The following is a 21132-nucleotide window of genomic DNA, read 5'->3' on the forward strand; positions in this document are numbered from 1 at the left end:
CCCCTGGTTTGGAAAATTCTCTGATTCAGCACTGGTCAGGTCCCAAGGGTGCCAAACTAGAGGGGTTCAACCTGTATAATGCTATCTGTCAATTATTTTTAGGATCTTGATTTCTAAAAGCTCTTTTAAAATTATGGCAAATCAAACTAATGTCATTAATGTTTCTTCTGTTTGTTTTAATCTGCATTTTACATTATATAACTTCAAAAAATGGTTATTGCAACTGGTTGTAACATTCTAAATTGTCACATGCAGTACTGCCTGACAAAACGAGTAACCTGTTAAGTTAATAGCAAGGAGAAAAAAATAGGGATGAAAAGTAAAGGGCGACTCCAAAATTCCTTAGAGTTGTGTCAGGAAGCAGTTACTCAGATCAAAAAATATGGTTGCTGCCTATAACATACTATGATTTGCACATATTAAAGAAGTCTGCTAAGTTTCCTTCACAGTGTTTCCAAAATGGCTTAAAGGAGTTCACAAATCCCTTCCCATATACAGGCCGCTCTTCCAAACCACAGTGGAGGCCTCCCCAGGGCACACCAAAGGGCAGAGGACATCTCATTCTGTAACAGATTTATTCCTTCATCATATACTGACTTGACATCGATTTTATAGACTATACTAACAACAGGGACACACACACAAACACACTGGCCATTACTATGTGTTCACTGATGAACAGTTGTATTTATTCTTCAGCCTTTGCCTTCTTCCTCCCCAGCTGAAAATGTTTCTCTCTTCCCTTTTCAGTCTTTGAAGGGGAAAGCGGTTGTATGGATCCAGCACCCAGCGATCACATTTCTCATACTCTCTGTGCAGTCACAAGCTCATGTGGCCACATTAGCCTGGGCGTTTGGGGGGAGCAGGTGGGCTGAGAAATCTGTAATGGGCCGAAAAACCTGTTCGCGTTGAGGGGATGAAGAGGCGGCCGTCCCCAACCAACCCGTCACCATTATTAAAGAACATTTTAATTCTCCTCCAGCCAGTGGCTCCTGCCCCCGTGCGAGCAACAGCCTGGCCACTCCCCAGTGTCCCGCCTCCTTCTCCGCCTGCAGAGCAGCAGACTGAGCAGCCTCTGCAATTCAGCTCCGCAGAAGCGGGGAACCTGCAGAGACAAGGCAGGGCGGGCGTAGTGCGGTGCCAGGACAAGGTAAAGGGAGGGAAGGGGGAAGGACGCCTTGGGCTGCGATCGGGGATTCCCTCACCCGCCTTCTCGCTGTATGACTCTGTCAGCCCAAAACAGCCCAGACACACACGCAGCGCCCCGAGCCTGGCTGGAGCGGATTCCACAACAAAGAGCCGGGGCCAGGAGCTGCCCGGCTGCCGCAGCTGAGAGGGAAACGAGGAGGCCGAAGGGGGCTACTCGGGAGTCGAACAGATCTCACCGTTCGCAGGGGAAACCTGCCGCCGCCAGACTCGACAGCGACGTTCACGCACCAGCTGGAGGAGGAGGGAAATCTGGTACCTCAGCAGGTCCAAGGCTAGAGAGGGAAGGGAAGGGAGGGGGCGCGGGGAAGAGGCAGCGAAGGGTAAATCCCGCGGGCAGCGCTCGTGGCGTGGCTCGATATTAACTGCAGGTTCGTCGGGAAGCAGCCGGCCATCTGCAGGAGAAGCACCTCTCCGGGGTGTGTGGAGGGGGCGGCCCCCCTTTCGAGGGGGGTTATGGCCACAGCAGTGGAGCTCTGGTGACTCCAGGAGCAGCGCTAGTGCTGCAATGCTGCCAGCAGGAGCCCCGGTGAAAAGAGGCGTCTGAGCAGAAGCAGCATTGCCTGGCCCCATCGTCTTTCTGTCTCTCCCGCCCTCCCCGCTCCCGGCTCAGACGTTTCTGTCTCCTCGCTCACGCCGAGGAGCGCCCTGCTCTCTGCAGAGGGGCCACGCCGGGGCTCGCCAGGCAGCGGCTACAACCGGACCCGCCAAACACAACATGGCCACTCTGCTCCGGAAAATCGGGCTCATCCGGCTGCACAACAGGGACACGGAGGATCCCAAGCACCATCACCACCACCGCAGCAGCAGCAGCCAGCAGGGCTCCTCGCTCCGAGCCAAGGGCAGCCAGAAGAACAGCAGCAACAAGCAGCAGGGCAGCGCCGGCTGCAGCAGCAGCAGCAGCCCCAGCAAGGAGGGCAGCCCAGCGGGCAACAAGGCCAAGAAAGTGCTGGAGCTCTCCAAGCAGCCGCCGCAGCAGCCTGGCTCGGGGGGCCCCAAGGAGAAGCCCCCGTCCCACAGCTCCAGGGAGCCCGGCGCGGGTAAGGAGCCCAAGTCGCAGCTGCTGCCGGGGGGGAGCAGCAGCGGCCGGGCCGGCTCTGCCCAGATGGTGCCACCCCCGTCGGGCTCTGCCCCGCTGGCGCCCCTGGGCAGGCAGCAGCACTGCACGCAGGTGCGGAGCCGGCGGCTGATGAAGGAGCTGCAGGACATCGCCCGGCTGAGCGACCGCTTCATCTCGGTGGAGCTGGTGGACGAGAGCCTGTTCGACTGGAACGTGAAGCTGCACCAGGTGGACAAGGACTCGGTGCTGTGGCAGGACATGAAGGAGACCAACACAGAGTTCATCCTGCTCAACCTCACCTTCCCCGACAACTTCCCCTTCTCGCCGCCCTTCATGAGGGTGCTCAGCCCTCGCCTGGAGAACGGCTACGTGCTGGACGGCGGGGCTATCTGCATGGAGCTGCTCACCCCTCGCGGCTGGTCCAGCGCCTACACCGTGGAGGCGGTCATGAGGCAGTTCGCAGCCAGCCTGGTGAAGGGTCAGGTAAGGGCTGGGGCACCCTGGGTTCTGTGCGGTGTCAGCTGTTTCCTTACTTGCAGGGGTTTAAGCCCCCATTCCTGCACAGCCTCCTGGGCCAATGGCTCCCATATGACCTTGGCCAGGTCAAGATACCACGATGGAGGGTCACCTGCTCTCCCTGTTCCTCAGTGAAATGGGGATAATAACACTTCCCTACTGCACAAGGGCAAGAGCGTCAGTCATGTGGGTCAGGTGATTGGAGAGCTGCTCCTTTCAGTTCTATACAATGGTAACAGGGAGGTGGGGGGAGATCTGAAAGGAATGGCTTCATCCCCGCTTTTCTATACTTTGTCCTGTAGCTAACATTATAATTTGCTAAATATATAGTGAAAACTGCTGGAGGAGCCATCCCCAGTAGACAACCCCTTTGTGTTGAGCAAATTATCTTCCAGATTTCAGGTAACATTTGTTCTATCTAGAATTAAACCCTCCTTCCACTAGTCAGCCTAGACTGGCTGGCCTCCTGCTTTAGACAAGTATCACTGTATAAAGATACACTGCCTTGAACTGCAGCTTCCAGACTTTTGTCTGGCCTCTTCCTGCCCTCCCAAGAATTGCACAGATAAAATACTGGATGGGATAGTGGGCAATTATTGGGATTCCTTCAGCACCTGATTTTTTATAGCTCTAAACAGATTTGTCTCCTTGACATTAGTTACACTCAGGCTACAATTCTTGCGCAGTGCTGAGCTACCAACGTTGCTGTGCAGCTTTAAAATCTTGTTGTCTAAAAAACTAATCAAGTAATTGTTTACTATACATTAGGTTCATAATGGCTAACCCTGGAAAAGATCTTTTGGGTTCTCCAGCCAGTACAGAATATGTAATTCCTCAATAGAAGATGTATTAGATATCAAATGATGTTTTGCTCTTAGCCAAGAAGAAATACTTCTGTTGTACTCCCTTTTCTCTCTCTCCCTTAGAACACCATTTAAAATGAGATTTTCATGAAATATTTATAATGAATGAATATTTTTTTGTGAGATCTCTAGCCAATCCTTCTTTATGTTCATTACAATGTGCAAGTTGTCTGTGTCTATGTAAGGTGGTTTTCCTGTCATGTAGTGTGTCCTTGAAATGTTGTCTTTCCACTTAGCCCACACACACAGGTTCATGTCCTCTAGCAATAGTAGACAATGCAAAATGGTGTTCTTTCTTTGAACAAAGGTAAATACATTCACTGGATATCTTTTGAGTGGGTCATTTGTTTAATAAATAATTACATTATTGTTACAGATTTACTCACATTCATTAATGGGACTGCTTGTGTGAGTAACTGCTCATCAGTAGCTTCACAGACTGGCCCATAAAGGAGGTGTTTCATAGAATATCAGGATTGGAAGGGACCTCAGGAGATCATCTAGTCCAACCCCCTGTTCAAAGCAGGACCAATTCCCAGACAGATTTTTGCCCCATATCCTTAAATGGCCCCCTTAAGGATTGCATTTACAACCCTGGGTTTAGTAGGCCAATACTCAAATCACTGAGCTATCCTTCCCCCCTTGAACCTTGTCTGACCATTTTGAGAAAGACATTTCCACAGTCCTCACCTCCTCCTTCAGTCTGGCTCTAGGTCTGCTACACTTTTATTCAATTAGTTCATACTGTATGCCTTGTTTCACTTGAAGATGTCAATTTCGATAGGTCATCTTGGAATTCAAAGAAATGTCTACCCGTAAAAAAGAGGCTTACTTAATTTATAATAGATCCATGGTTTATTAAACCTCAGTAGTATTTGTTTTGTTATGTCCCATTACTTGTTGTTCATTCTTTTTATAGTGATCATGTTTCTCTTTGTGTTTGAATAAGGATTGAGAAGTATTATGTTAAAATCTTTTAAACCAGTTCTTAAACTGTTGTAATATTTTTCTGTGGTTTGTTTCTACCTCTAAACTGAAAAGGGTCAAAGGAAGTTTTAAGGGTATAATTTTGTTTTAAATGTTTTGTTTATTCATATCATGGCTCAATATGAAAAATGTTAAATAAAATACTTAGATTACTAATCAATTAAACATTAGTCTTGAACACACTGTAAAATTTCACAATCTTCTTTTAATCACCAAAAAGATTTCTGAAATAAAATTCTGTTTTCGGTTGCAAAGAAGGATGGTTTCTTCAAAGAAAAGCTTTTCTTTTTTGTTGAACTAAATCTGTTCAAGCCAAAATTTGTTAGAGGACTGCCAGCAGTTTGATCTTAGGTATTTAATATGAAAGTGTCATGTATGTATATTGATGTGTATTTGTGAGCTAAAGTAAAAATGCTCAGTTAAAATTACTGCCAATAATTTAATAGGCAAGTAGCCATAAAAGGGAAATTTGAAAGCCATGCACTGTGCAATGCAAGTTAATATATATATTAACAGTAACATAATATATACTTGTAAGTTATAGCCTGATAATCTGTGATAGATTACTATCCTGTAATAGAACCCATGCACTGTGTAATGAGAGCCATGTTTTTTTGTAATCAGACTCATGTTATATAATCTTGATTCTATTGCATAAGTGCAACAGCTGAAAGTGCAGACACTTTAGAATCCTAATACCATTTTCATATTTTAAACATTATCCTCTCTTGACTATTAGTTTAATGGGAACATATATCTTAAAGTCATAAGAATATAAATGTTGAAAATATGTAACCACTGATCCTGCAAAAATGTACTTGGTTAATTCTTATCATGCTGCAAGTAGTCACATTGACTTCAGTGAAACTAACTGCACAAATAAGGATGATTCATGTCAGATTAATTAACTAATATCTGTACAATGGTTTAGCATATAAAACATTGTGAAAATGCTAAATATCATTATTATTTAAATAAGGGTGTGAAAGAGTAGGCCCTTTCTATAGACTAGAAATGACAGTGCAAGAGTAAATGATAATTACTAGCATACAATTCCACTGAAGGATTATGAAGCTGTCATAAAACATGCCAGAATAATGCAGCATCAGAATTCCTTATTTGAATTCCAGCTTGGTAGTCACCACTAGCCCGTGCGTTAACCCTTATATTGGGCGTTATCTTCAAGGGAATGTCATGCATGGAGCTCTTGTGGGATCTGGCCCAATATGAGCTCAATTCTGCTCCCACAAAATTCAGTGGGAGTCTTCGACTTTAATGGGAGGCGGATCTGGCCCACAGAACAGTTACAGGATCAGGATCAAAAGTATCACTTCCATTGTTAAAAGAAGACTTAAGATAATATATATTAAACATTCTAACTATTAAGAATGTAGAGTATTTCACATGAAAGAATTCTAAATATATATGCCCTAGTCCTGTAAGCAGTTAGGAAAGAATGTATCTTTAATAAGACTTCTTATGTGAGCAAAATTACTCAAGTGTGTCAATGCACCATTTGAGATGTTTGCCTACTTTTTTCACTTTCACCAGTTTGAACAATATAACTAGGCTGGTTAGTTTCATTTTTTGTTTCTAGTCAAACCCACTTTTTGATATTTATGTACTATAATGCTGTTCTGTGTTAGTTTCCAACAGTGTAGAGGAAATGCTTACATTTTATGTTGAAAATAAAAATGCCTTTCAATATATTTCTCATATTAGGGTTTTGTCAAAAACAAAAACTAAGCAAGTGAACCCTAACCGTTAAGTCAGACCTATCATGCTTGATAGAGTCCAAATAACACTCATTCACCAATTCCAGGAGTTTATATCTTGCTCTAAAAATTTGCCATGGGTTAGAGTTTGCCATACAACATCTCACTGGGAAACATACTTTTGTTTATTTTTATTATCTTCGTGTAAGTTGTTCCAGCCATTTATATATTTTAGAAGTGCCAAAACCAAAAAGGTTGATTGTGTATATGCCCTGATCCTGCACAGTGAGAATTTTACTGTTAACTTCGGTGGGCACAAGATCAAGCCCTTGCTTTCAAAACTCTGGTCCTGCCTAAATGTAAGCACCTGAGTAGTCCCTTTGAAGGATTGGAGCCTTCAGTTCTAACACTACTTTGGGGTTTTGTTTTGTTTTTTCTTTTTATTTTGGAAAAAAAATAAAAGATTTTGTAGGCCACAAAACTAACTAACTAAATAAATAATTACTTGTCTGATTTAATTTTATTTTACTTGACTAGTTAGGAAAAAAAAATAGACAAACTTTGTATAGGAGGTATAATCCATATCTCAAAGAACACACATGTAAAAATAACTTACTGAGTCAACAAGATTACTACTGTTACCACATAAAAAAGGTCATGATATTGATATTTATAAATCTATCTTTGAAAGCCTTTTTAGTTTGCATATTTAAGGCATGCTCTAAGTTCCATTAGATTACTGCATATGTACTATAGAGTATTTAGATTATATAATGTTGATTTTTTAGTATGCAAACTAATATTAACACAAGAGAAGAGTTATTAAAATGAATCGTGTCATTGAGCTAAAATTGATCAGAGTAGGTCTTTGTTTATACAAAACATTTGTTGCAAATTAATATTAATAGCCTGATTGAATTTCTTTCATTGTGGAATTTACAGTTTTAGATTTATGGACTCCCAACTTTTTACATTGAGTGATAATAGCATATTTGATATGTAAAAGTAATAGGACCCAGTCTTTCCCCCATTGATGTCAATGGTAAAACTTCCATTAACTTCAGAAGGAGCAGAATTGAGCCCTTCCTTAACCACAGTGGTGTGAGTTAATGGCATGAGACCAGTTCCATTGGGAGTTAATGCTGCTTAGCACCTTGCAGGAAGTTCTCAATACCTCAAAGGGCTGGTCCCATATTTTCTGCCTTAACTCTGGATCTCTTTTTAAAAGATTGGGCCATGAGCTGTGTTATTATTATTATATATTTATTATTACTGTTATGTAACTGGTTCCTGATGTACTCATTGCTGACAGTTTGGTAAGCAAAACCTAATGACTTGTCTACACTTAAAACGCAGTGGCTCCACTGTAGTACTTCAGTGAAGATGTTACTTACGTTGACAGAAGGGGTTTTCCCATTTTTATAGGTAATCCACCTCGCTGATAAGCAGTAGATACGACAGGAGAATTCTCCCATCAACCTAGTGTTGTGTACACTGCGGGGCTTAAGTCAGTTTAACTGCATTGCTCTGGGTGTGGATCAACCTGATTTCCTAGTGTAAACTAGGCCTAACTGCCTGTACCAGAGTTCAAATCCTGACCCCACTGAAATAAATGACAAAACTCCCATTGACTTTAGTGGGGCTGGGATTTCACCTGAAGAGTTAAGATAGCTTTAGAAGAATACATTTGAATATCATCATCTGACACTGCATCAGGTCCTGGATAGAATATTTGTCGTCTTGGAGCACTCTTGACCCAGCAGAACCTTTTACATCTATGTGGCTAGCCTTAGAGAACTGCACATGTAACTTGTAGCAGATGAAGTGAAGAGCTTTTATTTTTCTTAACAATTTGGTCTTCAGAAATTTGTAAATCATTCTAGAATAGTAAGTATTGTCCTTACAATATTAAATGCTGTTATTCACTGAATAAAGGAAATGGGAATAGTGCCAGTCATATAACTGTAATAAAAAAGCAGAGAGTCTGCTGTAGCTCACATTTATTTAATAATATGATGCATGACTGAGATCAGTGCATATCCCTTCAAACCCTGATGCTATCTGGTTACTTGCAAACATGCATTCTTCAAAATGTATCCCAAAGCAGTTACTATTGCTATAAAAGTAATTGAACCATTTTATTTGCAGTTTTGCAAACTGTGTAAATACTGTAGATGATAATCGGATAAAATAAAGAACATCCCTAAGGCTCAACAAGAAAATTTTAAGTCCTTAAATCAACTGAACCAAAACACCCCCATTTTATATTTTGCAGGAAAAAATCATAACTTATTTTTTTTAGTGAACTAATATAGTTTCAAGAGAATTTTTTTCCTATTTGCTACATGTTAAAAAATGTTCTGTTTGAACTGTCAAATGAAACCATGCTGCTTCACTATATAATGCTTGAATCTGTTTTATTAAAATGATGAAAGAAGTATGGCTGTCAGTGTGGAAATAAGAAATCACAAACCACCCATTTTATTTAAAAATTGCTGAAGTAGCAGGAAAGCATTACCTAATTGTTTCAGGACCCTGGATTGGATTAGTAATACCGGGGGACTGTCCTGCCTTTAGTCACTGTGTTTCATGTGTTCTCTATCTGGGTGAGGGGACAAAATAGTTTCAGATAATTACTAGCTAAATGATAACTCTGCAGGTTGTGGCATTTGTAAAGCTTCCTTGTTGTAAAGAATATATGCTGCTTGTTTTTTGTATCAAATAGGACAAGTATGAGAATGCAGACAGGACCTATTGTCCTAAAAATAGGAAAAAACTAGCTGGGAGTGTTCTCATGTGTTTAAGTGTCTAGAGCTTGATTTAAGCTGATCAGTCCAGGTTTTTGTTTTCTTTTTTTAATATGTAACATTTTATAATTCAGGTTATAATGTAAAGTGTACATTCAGGCATTTTCAAAAATAATTTGTTTCAACCGTCTATGGAATGTATACAAGAGTGTAACTTTACAAATAGAGTGTATACTATATAAATTAATTTGTTGCTAATTTATTTTTCCATTTTTAAAAGTGCATCCGTCACAGTTGACGCTGTGTGTATGAAACTTAAAAACACCACAACATTAGTTAATATCATTTTATTAAAATGAGATTCAATCACAGAATCCATCTGTTAAACATAACCTAAATAGTTCCCACCTTTACCCCCTGAAGCAAAAGCCTGAGCAAACAGACAGACTTTTTGATAGACTCCACCTCTTTCCAATATGAACAGTGGAAATGAATTCCAAATCCATGAGCCTTCACTAACCTCCAGACATTCAATTTAAGGATTCTTAACTTGGACCCATCAGCTAATTTCCACTGCTGCAGTTATCCCTAGGAAACTTGGTAGTCAGAGGCTTGGCGTACACTACAGTTAGGTCAATGTAAGGCAGTTTACATTGAACTAACTCTGTAAGTGTCTACACTACAATGTTGCTCCTGCCAGTGTAAGTCGCCCACTACACAGACCTAATAAATGCTTAGGTTGTTGTAGTTAGGGTGACGCAGTGTCTCTGTAAACGCTGCATTACTTACATGGCGAGCTGGCTATCAGCCCTGAGTGGGGCTCACAGCTTGGGCTGTCGGTGTCCCACAGTGGTGAGGATGCACACCACTGCACAGGAGGCAAAGTGTAGACATGAATCACCACAGTAATTACTGTGGAGGATGTACGTCAACCTAATTTAGGTCGACTTAATTTTGTAGTGTAGACAAGGCCTAAGATAGCCATAACCCAAGCCACACAGAGCTTTATACATTACATTTAGTATGTGATTGTTTTCTGTTAATTGGTTATGCCTCCTGGGTTTACCCCAACAGAATGACTTCAGGCATGGGTGGTGAGGACAAGTGTTTAGAACCATGACTGAGAGCCATGTTTAGTAGTATGCAAGCCTATAAGAAATGACAAAGGTAACGGTCATTAAGTAGCAGGCATGTCACAGGAAAAGATGTGAACTTTAAGCAGAAAAAATAAGGAATAAGGGCTTGTCTTCACTACCAGGGTAAGTCGACCTAAGTTACGCTACTCCAGCTATGTGAATAACGTAGATGAAATCGATGTCACTTAGGTTGACTTACTGCAGTGTCTTTACTGTGCTGCATCGACAGGATACACTCTCCAGTCGACTTCCCTTATTCTTCTTGGAGAGCTAGAGTACTGGGGTCAACCAGAGAGCACTCTGATGTTGATTTAGAGCGTCTTCACTAGATCCACTAAATCAACCCTTGTTGCATTAATTGCAGCAGCGTTGATCTCCCCGTAGTGAAGACAAGCCCTTAGATGCATGAAGAAAATCAGGTATGTCGTTAGCAATCTGAGAGCTATTTTAGACTATAATTTATGAAGCTCGGATTTTAAACTTCAACTTTTATTTGCACCATTGAGATGCTGGACAGTGATGTATGACCTGACAAAACAACATTGTTCATGTGCATTGTGCTGCTGTCCTGACTATAGAGTGTATTATTATGCAAATTTATTCTGTGGAGTGGGAGTGGAGACACAGGGATTCCAACTCACTGAAATAGAAGATGTCTTAATTCTTTTAAACAGAAGGGAGAAAATAATCTTCATTTTATCCCTTCAAAGTATACACAGCGAAAGAATTCTAAAGATTTTTAAAATATTCTAAAGTAGTACCATATTGTTAAAAATAATGATCAAATTAGTGAAATAACTAAAAATGAGAAAAATTACTGTTTTTAAAACATACTTTCTTGGCACATAGAACTAATTCTCCCTTGCAGTACTTGGCTGATACCCAGGATAGATGATTTCTTAAGAAACACCTGCTTTTATCACAACTAATTAGATGCAATTTTGTATGAAGAGCCTGAATCACACAAGTAGTCCCCATTTACTTTAGCGGGGCTGCTCACTTGAGTGAGTTGTGTAGGATTTGCCTTTTTTTGTCAAATATTGTAAGGAATCACACTTCTGAAATAAGAATCAAATCCTGAAGGCTTTACTCAGGGCCCAATTGTCCTATCTCACAGGAAAATACGTGGGAGGAGCCACAAGGTGCTATTCTGTAGGACAGGGACAGTTTGGTATGCCTGAACCAGGTATGGGGCTACCCTCAAACCCTGGAAATCTCCTAGGACTGGAACAAATCCCAAGGGATCTACACAGGGACAGGGACTTCCATGTGGAAGCTCTGTTTCCGCAGTAGTTTTGGCCTTTGCAACATTGGAATCTTATTGCCAGGATCTTGTTTGGCCATGGCTGTCCGAGGGGCACCACTCAATTGTATTAGTTTTCCAATATGAGCTCCGCCAGGCTGAGTGAGAGGATGCATACCCCCGCCCCGCTCCAACCTACCCACTCTCCCATACAGATCCCAATCAGCAGGATCTGGCAAAGGGGGAACACAGCCATTAGGCAGCCGAGTCCCCTTTACATGTGGAAAGGGGAGATCCAAGCAGAGGGGATCACAAAGGTACAATTCTGACTCTGTTTTTACTTAGGCAAAACATTCATTAATTTTGGTGAATATTTTGCCTGAGTAAGAACCTAGTAAAGATTGAATGAAGATGTATAGTTTGGTCCAAAATGTATAATACATGTAATGTACAAAGGATTGAACTGTCATGATTGTTTAATTGAATGCCAGGTTTTTGGTGATCATTATGATACTGCACAGCCTGTGTCCTCTTGGGTCTGGCCTGACACAGGTTTAAGTGGTACTTAAGTATGTGAGTAAAATAATTGCACTCCATGGGCTCATTACTACAAGGCGTCAAACACTTCTGTGCTGTTTTGAGCATCCTCAGCTCTCACTGAAGTTTGTGGGAGCTGTGGGCACTCCGCATCTTTCAGGATTGAGCCCCACAGTAGTATAAAAGTAAACAGGCCTGGCTCAGAAAGCAGAGAAATCTGTACCCTTGTTCAGGCTTGCTTACCAGGTATCCACCCTTCTGTCATTACTACCATGACAACAGCATGAAAAAAGGGCACATTCTGAGAGGAGAGGGTGCGTCTTGGTGGAAATCAGTTTGCACTACACCCCAGCATGCACAAAAAGCACCCATATTTTAGATAGCAAAATTACTACTGTTCTAGGGTAGGATTGAGCTCTCTACACAGTTTATACCACTCCAAATAACAGCCAAGCAGTGGGGAAGAGCACACACAAACAAATTGCGCACACATACATGCATATATGCCTGCCCTCAGAAACCTTTGCACTATCATCCCATCTTTTCTCTCTGCTTTGAGGATTTTGTGGTGTTTATTAAGAGTCAGGCTACTTTGATCAAGAAGTCCTGTTCTGTACATGTTCTCAAATATCCATGGAACCTGTACAACCAGTTGCTGATGGAATAGTAGACCTGTGACCCTCTGCAAATCTAAAGTCTAGCAGTGGGTGTGAGGGAGAGAGAGTGAGCATCTCTCCTATTTTACAAAACCACTTAAAGCCTGGACCTTTTTCAAAGTCAGTTTTCCTTAGCCTAGTATGTGGAGCAGAGATGTTACTAAGCGCACGTCCAGACTAACCCGCGGCATCGGCGGGTTAAAATCGATTGCTCGGGGATCGATATATCGCGTCTAGTCTGGACGCGATGTATCGATCCCCGAGCGCGCTTACATCGATTCCGGAACTCCATCAACCCGAACGGAGTTCCGGAATCGACACGGAGAGCCGCGGACATCGATGCCGCGCCGTCCAGACGGGTGAGTACCTCGATTTTAGAAATTCGACTTCAGCTACGTTATTCCCGTAGCTGAAGTTGCGTATCTAAAATCGATTTTAATACCTAGTCTGGACGTGGCCTAAGGCAAAACCTGTAAATAATAGTACTAAATCCCAGATATATTAAAGAGTGCAATGTGATCAACCTAGTTTGTGGCCATTAAAATCAAAAGTTTGAATAGCCACAGAGAAGAAAATGATATTCTTCTAATCAAACAACTGCTTTATGACATTTGTAGAACCATTATATTTAAGATGTATGCATTTTGTAAGTAGATAGGAGAGAAGGATATTTTTGTGGTTAAGAAACTAGCCTGGGATCAGATGAACTAGTTTCAGTTCCGAGCTTTGACACAGTTTTTCTGTGTGACCTTTGCCAAGTCGGTTATACTCTGTGTTTCAGTTTGCCTTCTGTAAACTGAGGATTGTATTTCCTTCCTCTGAATGGATTTGTGAAGATAAGTCCATTAATGTTTGTTAGGTGCTTAGATACTATGGAAGTGAGGACTGTCTACATAACTGCATAGATAGATATGTATTTTTTTATTTTCAAAGTCAATTTTTGAGCAGCTGAATATACTCTTATGCATACAGCAAAGAAAAGGCAAGGAGAAAGAGGAAGCACATTCGTCTGTGGTCCTGATCCTGCCATCCATACATAAGAAAGTATTTTACTGTCATCGGTGGGAGATTTTCCTGTACAAGTACTGCAAGATCAAGTCCAAAATCTTAATCCCACGGGCTGTAAATCCCTGACAAGAAATAAATGTAATATACAAAAATAAACTGATGACAAGAATAATCTATTTTAACCTTTGTGCAATGTGACATCCCGAGTCTACTGGTGGAACATGTTTTCTATTTCACTTTGCTGATATCACCATTGCAGCCAGTGAGGAACAAAATACTTTTGAGGACACCTATTGGTGGTTACATTTTTTAAGTTATATTATTCTGGAGCCATTTAATTTGTAATTGCTGTATTTAATACAATTATATAAACTGTGTTTAATTTAGTGCTTGTGAAAGTGAAGGACTAGTAGCACTGGCCTTGAGCAAAACATAGTGCAGGAAGGTGATATGCAAACTTCCCAACAATCAGCTCTGCCAAGGTATCTCCAATGCCAACCTGCAAATGGAACAGTACTACTGTTTCTGTCAGAGGACTCTTTCTTTGTTTACAAAGATTGTTTATTAAAGTTTTAAAGTGATTATATATGGAACAAAGTTTTTCCATAATAGGAAATGTGAGTGGGTGCCCGGGATGGGCCACACTGAGAATGCCACACACTGAGCATACTGCAAGAAACAGGACAGATGTTCCCCCCAAACTGGTGATTTATTCTATAATTAGATTCACTAAACCAGTAACAAAGGAGCAGCACCACCACACTGGTTAACCAGAAGCCAAACACAGTCCCTTTTAGGCATTCCAGCCCTTGGCTCCCATCGAAACAAACAGGTCTAATATAGTGAGAGGTTATTGAAACTCAATTCCCCATATATGAGGATCTACCAATCTGACACCCCCAGGTCAATACGTATCTCAGATCTTACCCAACTATCAGGCTGTCAGCCAGTCCTTAGTAAACTAAAGATTTTGTTAAGAAAAGAAGACAGTTACTGAATGGTTAAGGAATCAGATACATGCAAGTGATTTTCAGTGTTCATAGATCAGGATCATAGCAGTGATGGAATAGACTGCTGGCAGTAAAAGTCTCTCTGGTAGCTTCCAAAAGACTGGAAGATCCTCAGTCCATTGTTCAAAATACTCCTTTTAGTTGTAACTCCACAGTCCAAAGAATTGAAGCAGCAATGAGGCATAATGATGTCTCAAGTGTCTTTTATATCCTCTGCCATGTGCATGGAAATTTACTATCCAAACAAAGCCCAAAGCCCCTGTGTATGGAAAGTTACAGACAAAGATGAAATCTGAGGTTACATGTCCATATCACATTCCTTTACATGTTTTGCTAAATGACGGGGGGTGGCCATTGGTTCCTTGCTCTCTGAGGCATTCTCACAAGGAGCTATCTGGAGAGCTGATTCTTCTTACTGACCTATCAAGCTTGAATAGTTCATTCACAATGGGCTGGTGAGACTAGATGTAAACTACTTTGTGGGTCTCCCCAAGATCAATCACATCTAAGATACAAATACATAACCAGTATTCATAATTTCAGATACAGTTATGATAAATGGATTTAACAAGGATAATCCTACTTGACAGACAGTATCTTTTCCATTGACACCTTAGATGGTAAGATTTGTGTAACAGTTGTGGCAACAATGACAGAAATGGTCATCTTCAATCATATAGTGTCAAAGCAAGAAAAATACTTTATGTCAAATATTGATATTAGAAATAATGTATTTTTAGAAAACTGAACAAATGTGATATATGCTATAGGTTATATGACCAGTGATTACTATAATATCCTGGGAATAATTTTAGAGTAATTTTTCTACTGGCAGTTATACATGAGAATATAGAGACCCTATTTTCCATAAACATCTGTGGCATTTAGCATTTCAACAATCCTGCAATTATTGCTTTCCCGAAATCTGCCATTGAAATTGATGAGGAATGCAGGATCAAGCCCATAGGTTCTGCACCCTGCTCATGCAAATATCAGTTCTGCAATATCTTAGTATCGTAGAGGTCAATAGGATAGTCACCCTGATGACCTTCAACTATACTGAAACCCAGGCTGATAATGCCATTAGCCTAGTACTAGTGGAGGGGGTGGCATAGTTCAGCACTCTGTAGCTATGAGAAAGGGATTAGGGGAAATTAGGAGCTCCTGAACCACACTCAACTTTTATTGTTCTGAAATTAAGCAGATCTTCACAGCTATTTATATTAAGAGCTACTGCATATATACTACTGACCGTTAACAAATGTCCTATTGGAACACTGTGTTTAAAGGGGGGGTAGGCAAAGAACACTCACCTCCCCAAAAGGAATAATTCAAGGGAAATGCCACAATCTGAAATTTACTGAGTTTGTATTTGCTTCCATGGGCTATTCCCATATAGGGAGAATGGGGCCAAAGATGCATAGAAAAATTACTGCTGAAATTATAGAGCTGCAAATAACTATTCTTAATAATATTGCTCAGAATTTGCTTGTGCTGCAGCTATTCACTTACAATATTTATACATCAGGTTTGTGATACTATTAACCATATCTCATAAGCAGATACTTTAAAGTAGATTTAAAAGCCTGCAATTGGGAGGAGGTAAACATTTATGTACTAAAATGTGACATGAAAAATTGTGCAATTAGTTACTGCAATGATGCCATGGTCCGAAACCCAGCAGAGCACTTAAGCAAACTTTTAACTTCAGATATATAACTATTTCTTTGAAGTTAATGAGAATATTTTACCTGCTATAAGGTAAGCGCATGTTTAAATGTTCTGCTGAATCAAAGTCATGGTGAACATTTCCTACAAAGACATATGAATTTTATACTTTCATTTAATTTACCATTATTATTTAGGAAAGCCTGGGCTTCCAAAGACATTGGTCAATGCTTTCTAGCTGTACATTTGTCAGTGTGACTATATATGAGCTAGATCATCATTTTGTTGTCTTTCCCAGTGTAAGGGGCCACACGTTATTGTGGTGTCCAAGGAATAGACCAGAAGGGAGATTGTGGCTACGTCTTCACTACCCGCCGTATCGGCAGGTAGCAATCGATTTCTCGGGGATCGATATATTGCATCTCATCTAGATGCGATATATCTGTCCCCGAACGTGCTTCTGTCGACTCCGGAAATCCACCGGAGCGAGCGGCGGTAGCGGAGTCGACGGGGAAGCCGCGGACGTCAATCCCGCGCCGTGAGGACGGTAGGTAATTTGATCTAAGATACTTCGACTTCAGCTACATTATTCACGTAGCTGAAGTTGCGTATCTTAGATCGATCCCCTCCCTTAGTGTAGACCAGCCTTGTGACTCTGGGAGTTACAATGGCCTGAATGCACAAAAGGAGTCACTGGCATACCACCTAACTTTTAGGTCCCTAGAGAAATCACTGTGATTCACAAAGTGTGATTTAGATGCTTAGACTCCTATATATATTGAATGGAGAGAGAGAGACACCTCAGAATGCGATTCCTGAAAGCCGGAACACTAGGCAGGTAGCCATCTAAGGGTATGTCTATACTACCCGCCGGATTGGCGGGCAGCGATCAATCCAGCGGGAGTCGATTTATCACGTCTGATAAATTGATCCCCGAGTGCTCTCCCACTGACTCCAGTACTCCACTGAAACGAGAGGCACAGGCGGAGTCAACGGGGAAGTGTCAGCAGTCAACTCATTGCAGTGAAGACTCCGTGGTGAGTAGATCTAAGTACATCAACTTCAGCTACGTTATTCATGTCATTGAAGTTGCATAACTTAGATTGATTTCCCCCCCACATCCACACAGTGTAGACCAGGCCTAAGATAGACAATAGGAGATGCTGATTAGTGTGGTGTGTGTTAAGCCCTGTTACTGTCTCAGAGATAGGTGCTCAAGTCTGGGCTCTGCAGGGAGGCATCTATCACTGCCTGGGATTCCACATTCAAAACTCTGATTCATTTCAATACAAGGAAATCAGGATTGAGATGTTGGTATCAAATCCTGTTACAGGCTGCAATAACCTAACATTAAAATGGAAACGAGCAATCCTTATAAGATAAAATTTCATGCCTTTTTTCTTAAAAGTTTATTCCAGTTGTTTGACAGAGAAACTGAGTAAGTTATCATGTTTACTTGGGTTGTTGCTGCTACTATTACAGTTTGTAATGAGAGGATTTGGTTACGCAATTGTAGAATTCTGGAAGATGATCTGAGGCTCCTTTATTACTCTAACTGAATTTTGCAACAGCATAACTACTGGACAACACAATAAGTCTGTTGCGGGGAAATCAACATAATATTGTATAGTGGCCTAGATGCTGAAAATGTTTTCCCTATGCATAATTTCACAGAGTTTAAAGCCTGAAGGGACCATTAGATCATCTAGTCTGACTTCTGGTTTATTACAGGCCACTACATTTCACCCATACTCCTATAGTGAGCTCAATACCTTGAGTTAGACTAAAGCATTTCAGTCCTCAAGAGATTAAATTGTTGGGTGCCACAGGCAGAGAATAGGAGAGATGAAAGACCCACCAATGCCCAAGATATGTTCAGATGATCTTAATCCATGCCTCAGGCTCCAGTGGAACCCCTAAGATCCCTGCCATTCTGACCTGGGAGTAAATGCCTTCCAAATCCTAAATCCTGATTATGACTCTGAGCACATGAACAAGACACACCAGCCAAGCACGTACGAAAGAAGATTCTATGCACCATCCCAGAGCACTAGTGTAATGGCTAGGGCATAGGCAGCCAGCCTAGTAGCATCTACCAGGCAAGAGTCAAAGGCAGGAATCAGGACTAGTTAGTAAGCCAAATAAAGAGAGGGGACCAAGGTCAAGCCAGGTCAAGATCAAAGTCAGGAGCAAGCCTGGGCAAAAGACAAGGTCAATAACAATCTGCATTTTTGCTCAGATTGCTCTGTAGACCAACTTCCTGGTGTGGACCAATCAGACAGCTCTGTTGCTCTGGCCTCTTCAGGCAATACTTTTTGCAGTGCCTAACTCTCCAGTAATTGTTGGATGCTATTCTGCGTGACTTTCCAGTGGCAGTAGAGAGGTGTCAGTTCCCTAAGTAGCCTAGCATGCTAGGTTCTAGATGTATAGATCCATACAGTTAGGCCATCTTGTCCTGCTTTTAGCTGTGGCCAGTCTCTGATGCTTCAGAGAATGGTGCAAAGCAAAACCCAGACTACAGCTGTCCAGTTGTGCACTGAGGGGAAAAATGCCTTCCTGAAGCATGAGATTCTATTTCAGTCATAATGCAGAGCTGCAAGTGTTCTGAGTAAGCTGAGGACAAAATGCAGAGATTCCTGTTCTCCCCTTGGCCCAAGAAGGAAGAGGATGAACAGGGGGATTCATAGATTCACAAATCCAAGACCAGACAGGACCCCTACTGTAACAGAGTTCTGGCTCCACTACCGCACTGTGCCCGGCCCCACATTGCTATATGCCTCTCCCCATGCAGTGTGGGGGAAAAGTTAGAAAGCAGTGTGGGGGCTGGGCTAGAGGGCCAGGCTGAAAAGGGAGACTCTGCAGTTTAGGATTACACCATTGAGTATGTCCATCCAATCCACCCCATTCCCTGCCCCTTCACACATAACCCATAGGTATACAATTTCTCTCAGAAGGTGGATATCAGCATATCTTTTAGAAATAGACCTAATATCATTTTAAAGACTCCAAGTGATGGCGAGTTCCCAGGTGAGCTGTTCCAATATTTAATCACCCTCACTTCTAGGAATTACATCTTATTTCAAGGTTGGATTGGTCTAACTTCAATGTCTAGCCATTGGTCTTGTTATGCCTTTGTCTGCAAAGTTGAAAAACACACTTGCACCACTACCCTGTGCCCTCCTTCCCATATCAGATATCTTTTCCATGTGTAGAAACCTAGACACAGAGCTCAAGTTACCCGTCAGCCGCCTCTTTGCTAAGCTGAATAAGTTGAGCTCCTTAAGCCTCAAAAAGTAAAGCCTGTTTTCCAGCCAATGGATCATTTTTTGTGGCCCTCCTTAGAATTCTCTACAATATTTCCACATCCTTCTTGAAATGTAGACTCCAGAACTGGACACAGGGTTTTAGTCACAGTCTTACCACTGCTGTATACAGAGGCAAGGTTTCTTCCTTGCTTCTACTTGATATTCCCCTTTTTATACACCTAAAGAGTGCATTAACCCTTTTTGCCACAGCATTGCTCTGAGAGCTTGTGATGTAGTGTTTATCTACAATTCTGCTCTGAGTCAGTGCTTTCCAAGGCAGTCCCCCATCCTGTAGATTTAACTTACATTCTTTATTCCCAGATGCATTGCTTTGCATTTGCCTGTATTAAAACTCACTTTGTTGGATTGTAACCAGGTGATTCAGATCACTCTGTAACAATAATGGGCTGGATTCACAAAGTGATTTGGTTACCTAACTGCCACTGTAGGTACCTAAATCTGGAATTTACAGAATCCCTCTGTTCAGCTGCTGCCAAACCTTGTAGACTCCTAAACTCACTCCGAATTTAAGATTTTGCAGTAAAAGATTTCTAGTCACTTCGCCTATAGGCATGCACACTGCTCCCTCATTCTAGGTGTCCAGGTGCCTAGAGCACCACTGTGATTCATGAAATGGAGGAAAATAGCCATTCCCCAACCTAACTTGCCTGTGAGGCCCAACCTAACTTGCCTGTGAGGCATGCTCAGAGCATTCCTAATTCCACACTAGACAGCAGTGAGGAAGGGGGACCTCCCTCATAACTTTTAAACTTAATGTACATTGGAGCAGGGGGACTGGATCCTAGGTCTCCCACATATTTCATGTGTGCTATAACCACCAGGTAATAGACTCATTCTTATAAGTCCTTTCTCTCTTGTTCTCACTTAATGATTCTTTAAATATTTATCTAAATTGGAAAGATTGAGGCAGTGTCACAAGTTCAACAGAATATCCCGTAGTCCAGTGGTTATAGCACTCACCTGTAATGTGGCCTTCTCACCTGTTTGAATGCCTTCTCTTTTTGAAGCTGTGGGGAGGCAGGGTGGGGGGAGAGAAGAGGAGGGCTTGAACCAGATGGTCTCCCACATCCCAGGTGAATACCCTAATCACTGGGCTAAAAGTTGCAAGGAGATCCTCCTCCAGTGCCTAACTCTTAAGAGAGTATTCACACCTGTGAATTCCAAGCAGACAAAGGCCTCCAGCCTGAATTTAGCTGATAAACTTCCTGAGAGGACTGGGATTGAGGATACATCTCTCCCATTGGCCAGTTTAGACAGGGAGCCACCAAGCATGCTGGCTTTCATGAATCCCATTCTTGGACTCTTCTCTCCCTCCATTCATTGTATAGGGAGCTTGAACACTTGACTCAGGCCTCGTGAATCCCAATGATTTTCTAGGCACTTAAAATTAGGCATTCTGACGTTGAGCGCTGCAATGCCCAAGTCCCTTTGTGAATCTTGCCCAACTTGTCCTC

The 21132-nt window shown here is 41.9% G+C and overlaps 1 protein-coding gene across 1 annotated transcript in view; it reads left to right on the forward strand.

Annotated features, from left to right (window-relative positions):
- The first annotated feature begins 1141 nt into the window (after nt 1–1141).
- The window catches only part of UBE2QL1 (ubiquitin conjugating enzyme E2 Q family like 1), a 31282-nt gene continuing 11291 nt past the window's right edge, over nt 1142–21132 (forward strand). Inside the window, exon 1 of the mRNA XM_050938247.1 lies at nt 1142–2749. Within this exon, the coding sequence (XP_050794204.1) occupies nt 1925–2749 (825 nt within the window). The 5' untranslated portion in view covers nt 1142–1924. The remainder of the gene's footprint in view (nt 2750–21132) is intronic.

This window comes from Gopherus flavomarginatus, chromosome 2 (assembly GCF_025201925.1).
Source record: "Gopherus flavomarginatus isolate rGopFla2 chromosome 2, rGopFla2.mat.asm, whole genome shotgun sequence".
Lineage (NCBI taxonomy): Eukaryota > Metazoa > Chordata > Testudines > Testudinidae > Gopherus > Gopherus flavomarginatus.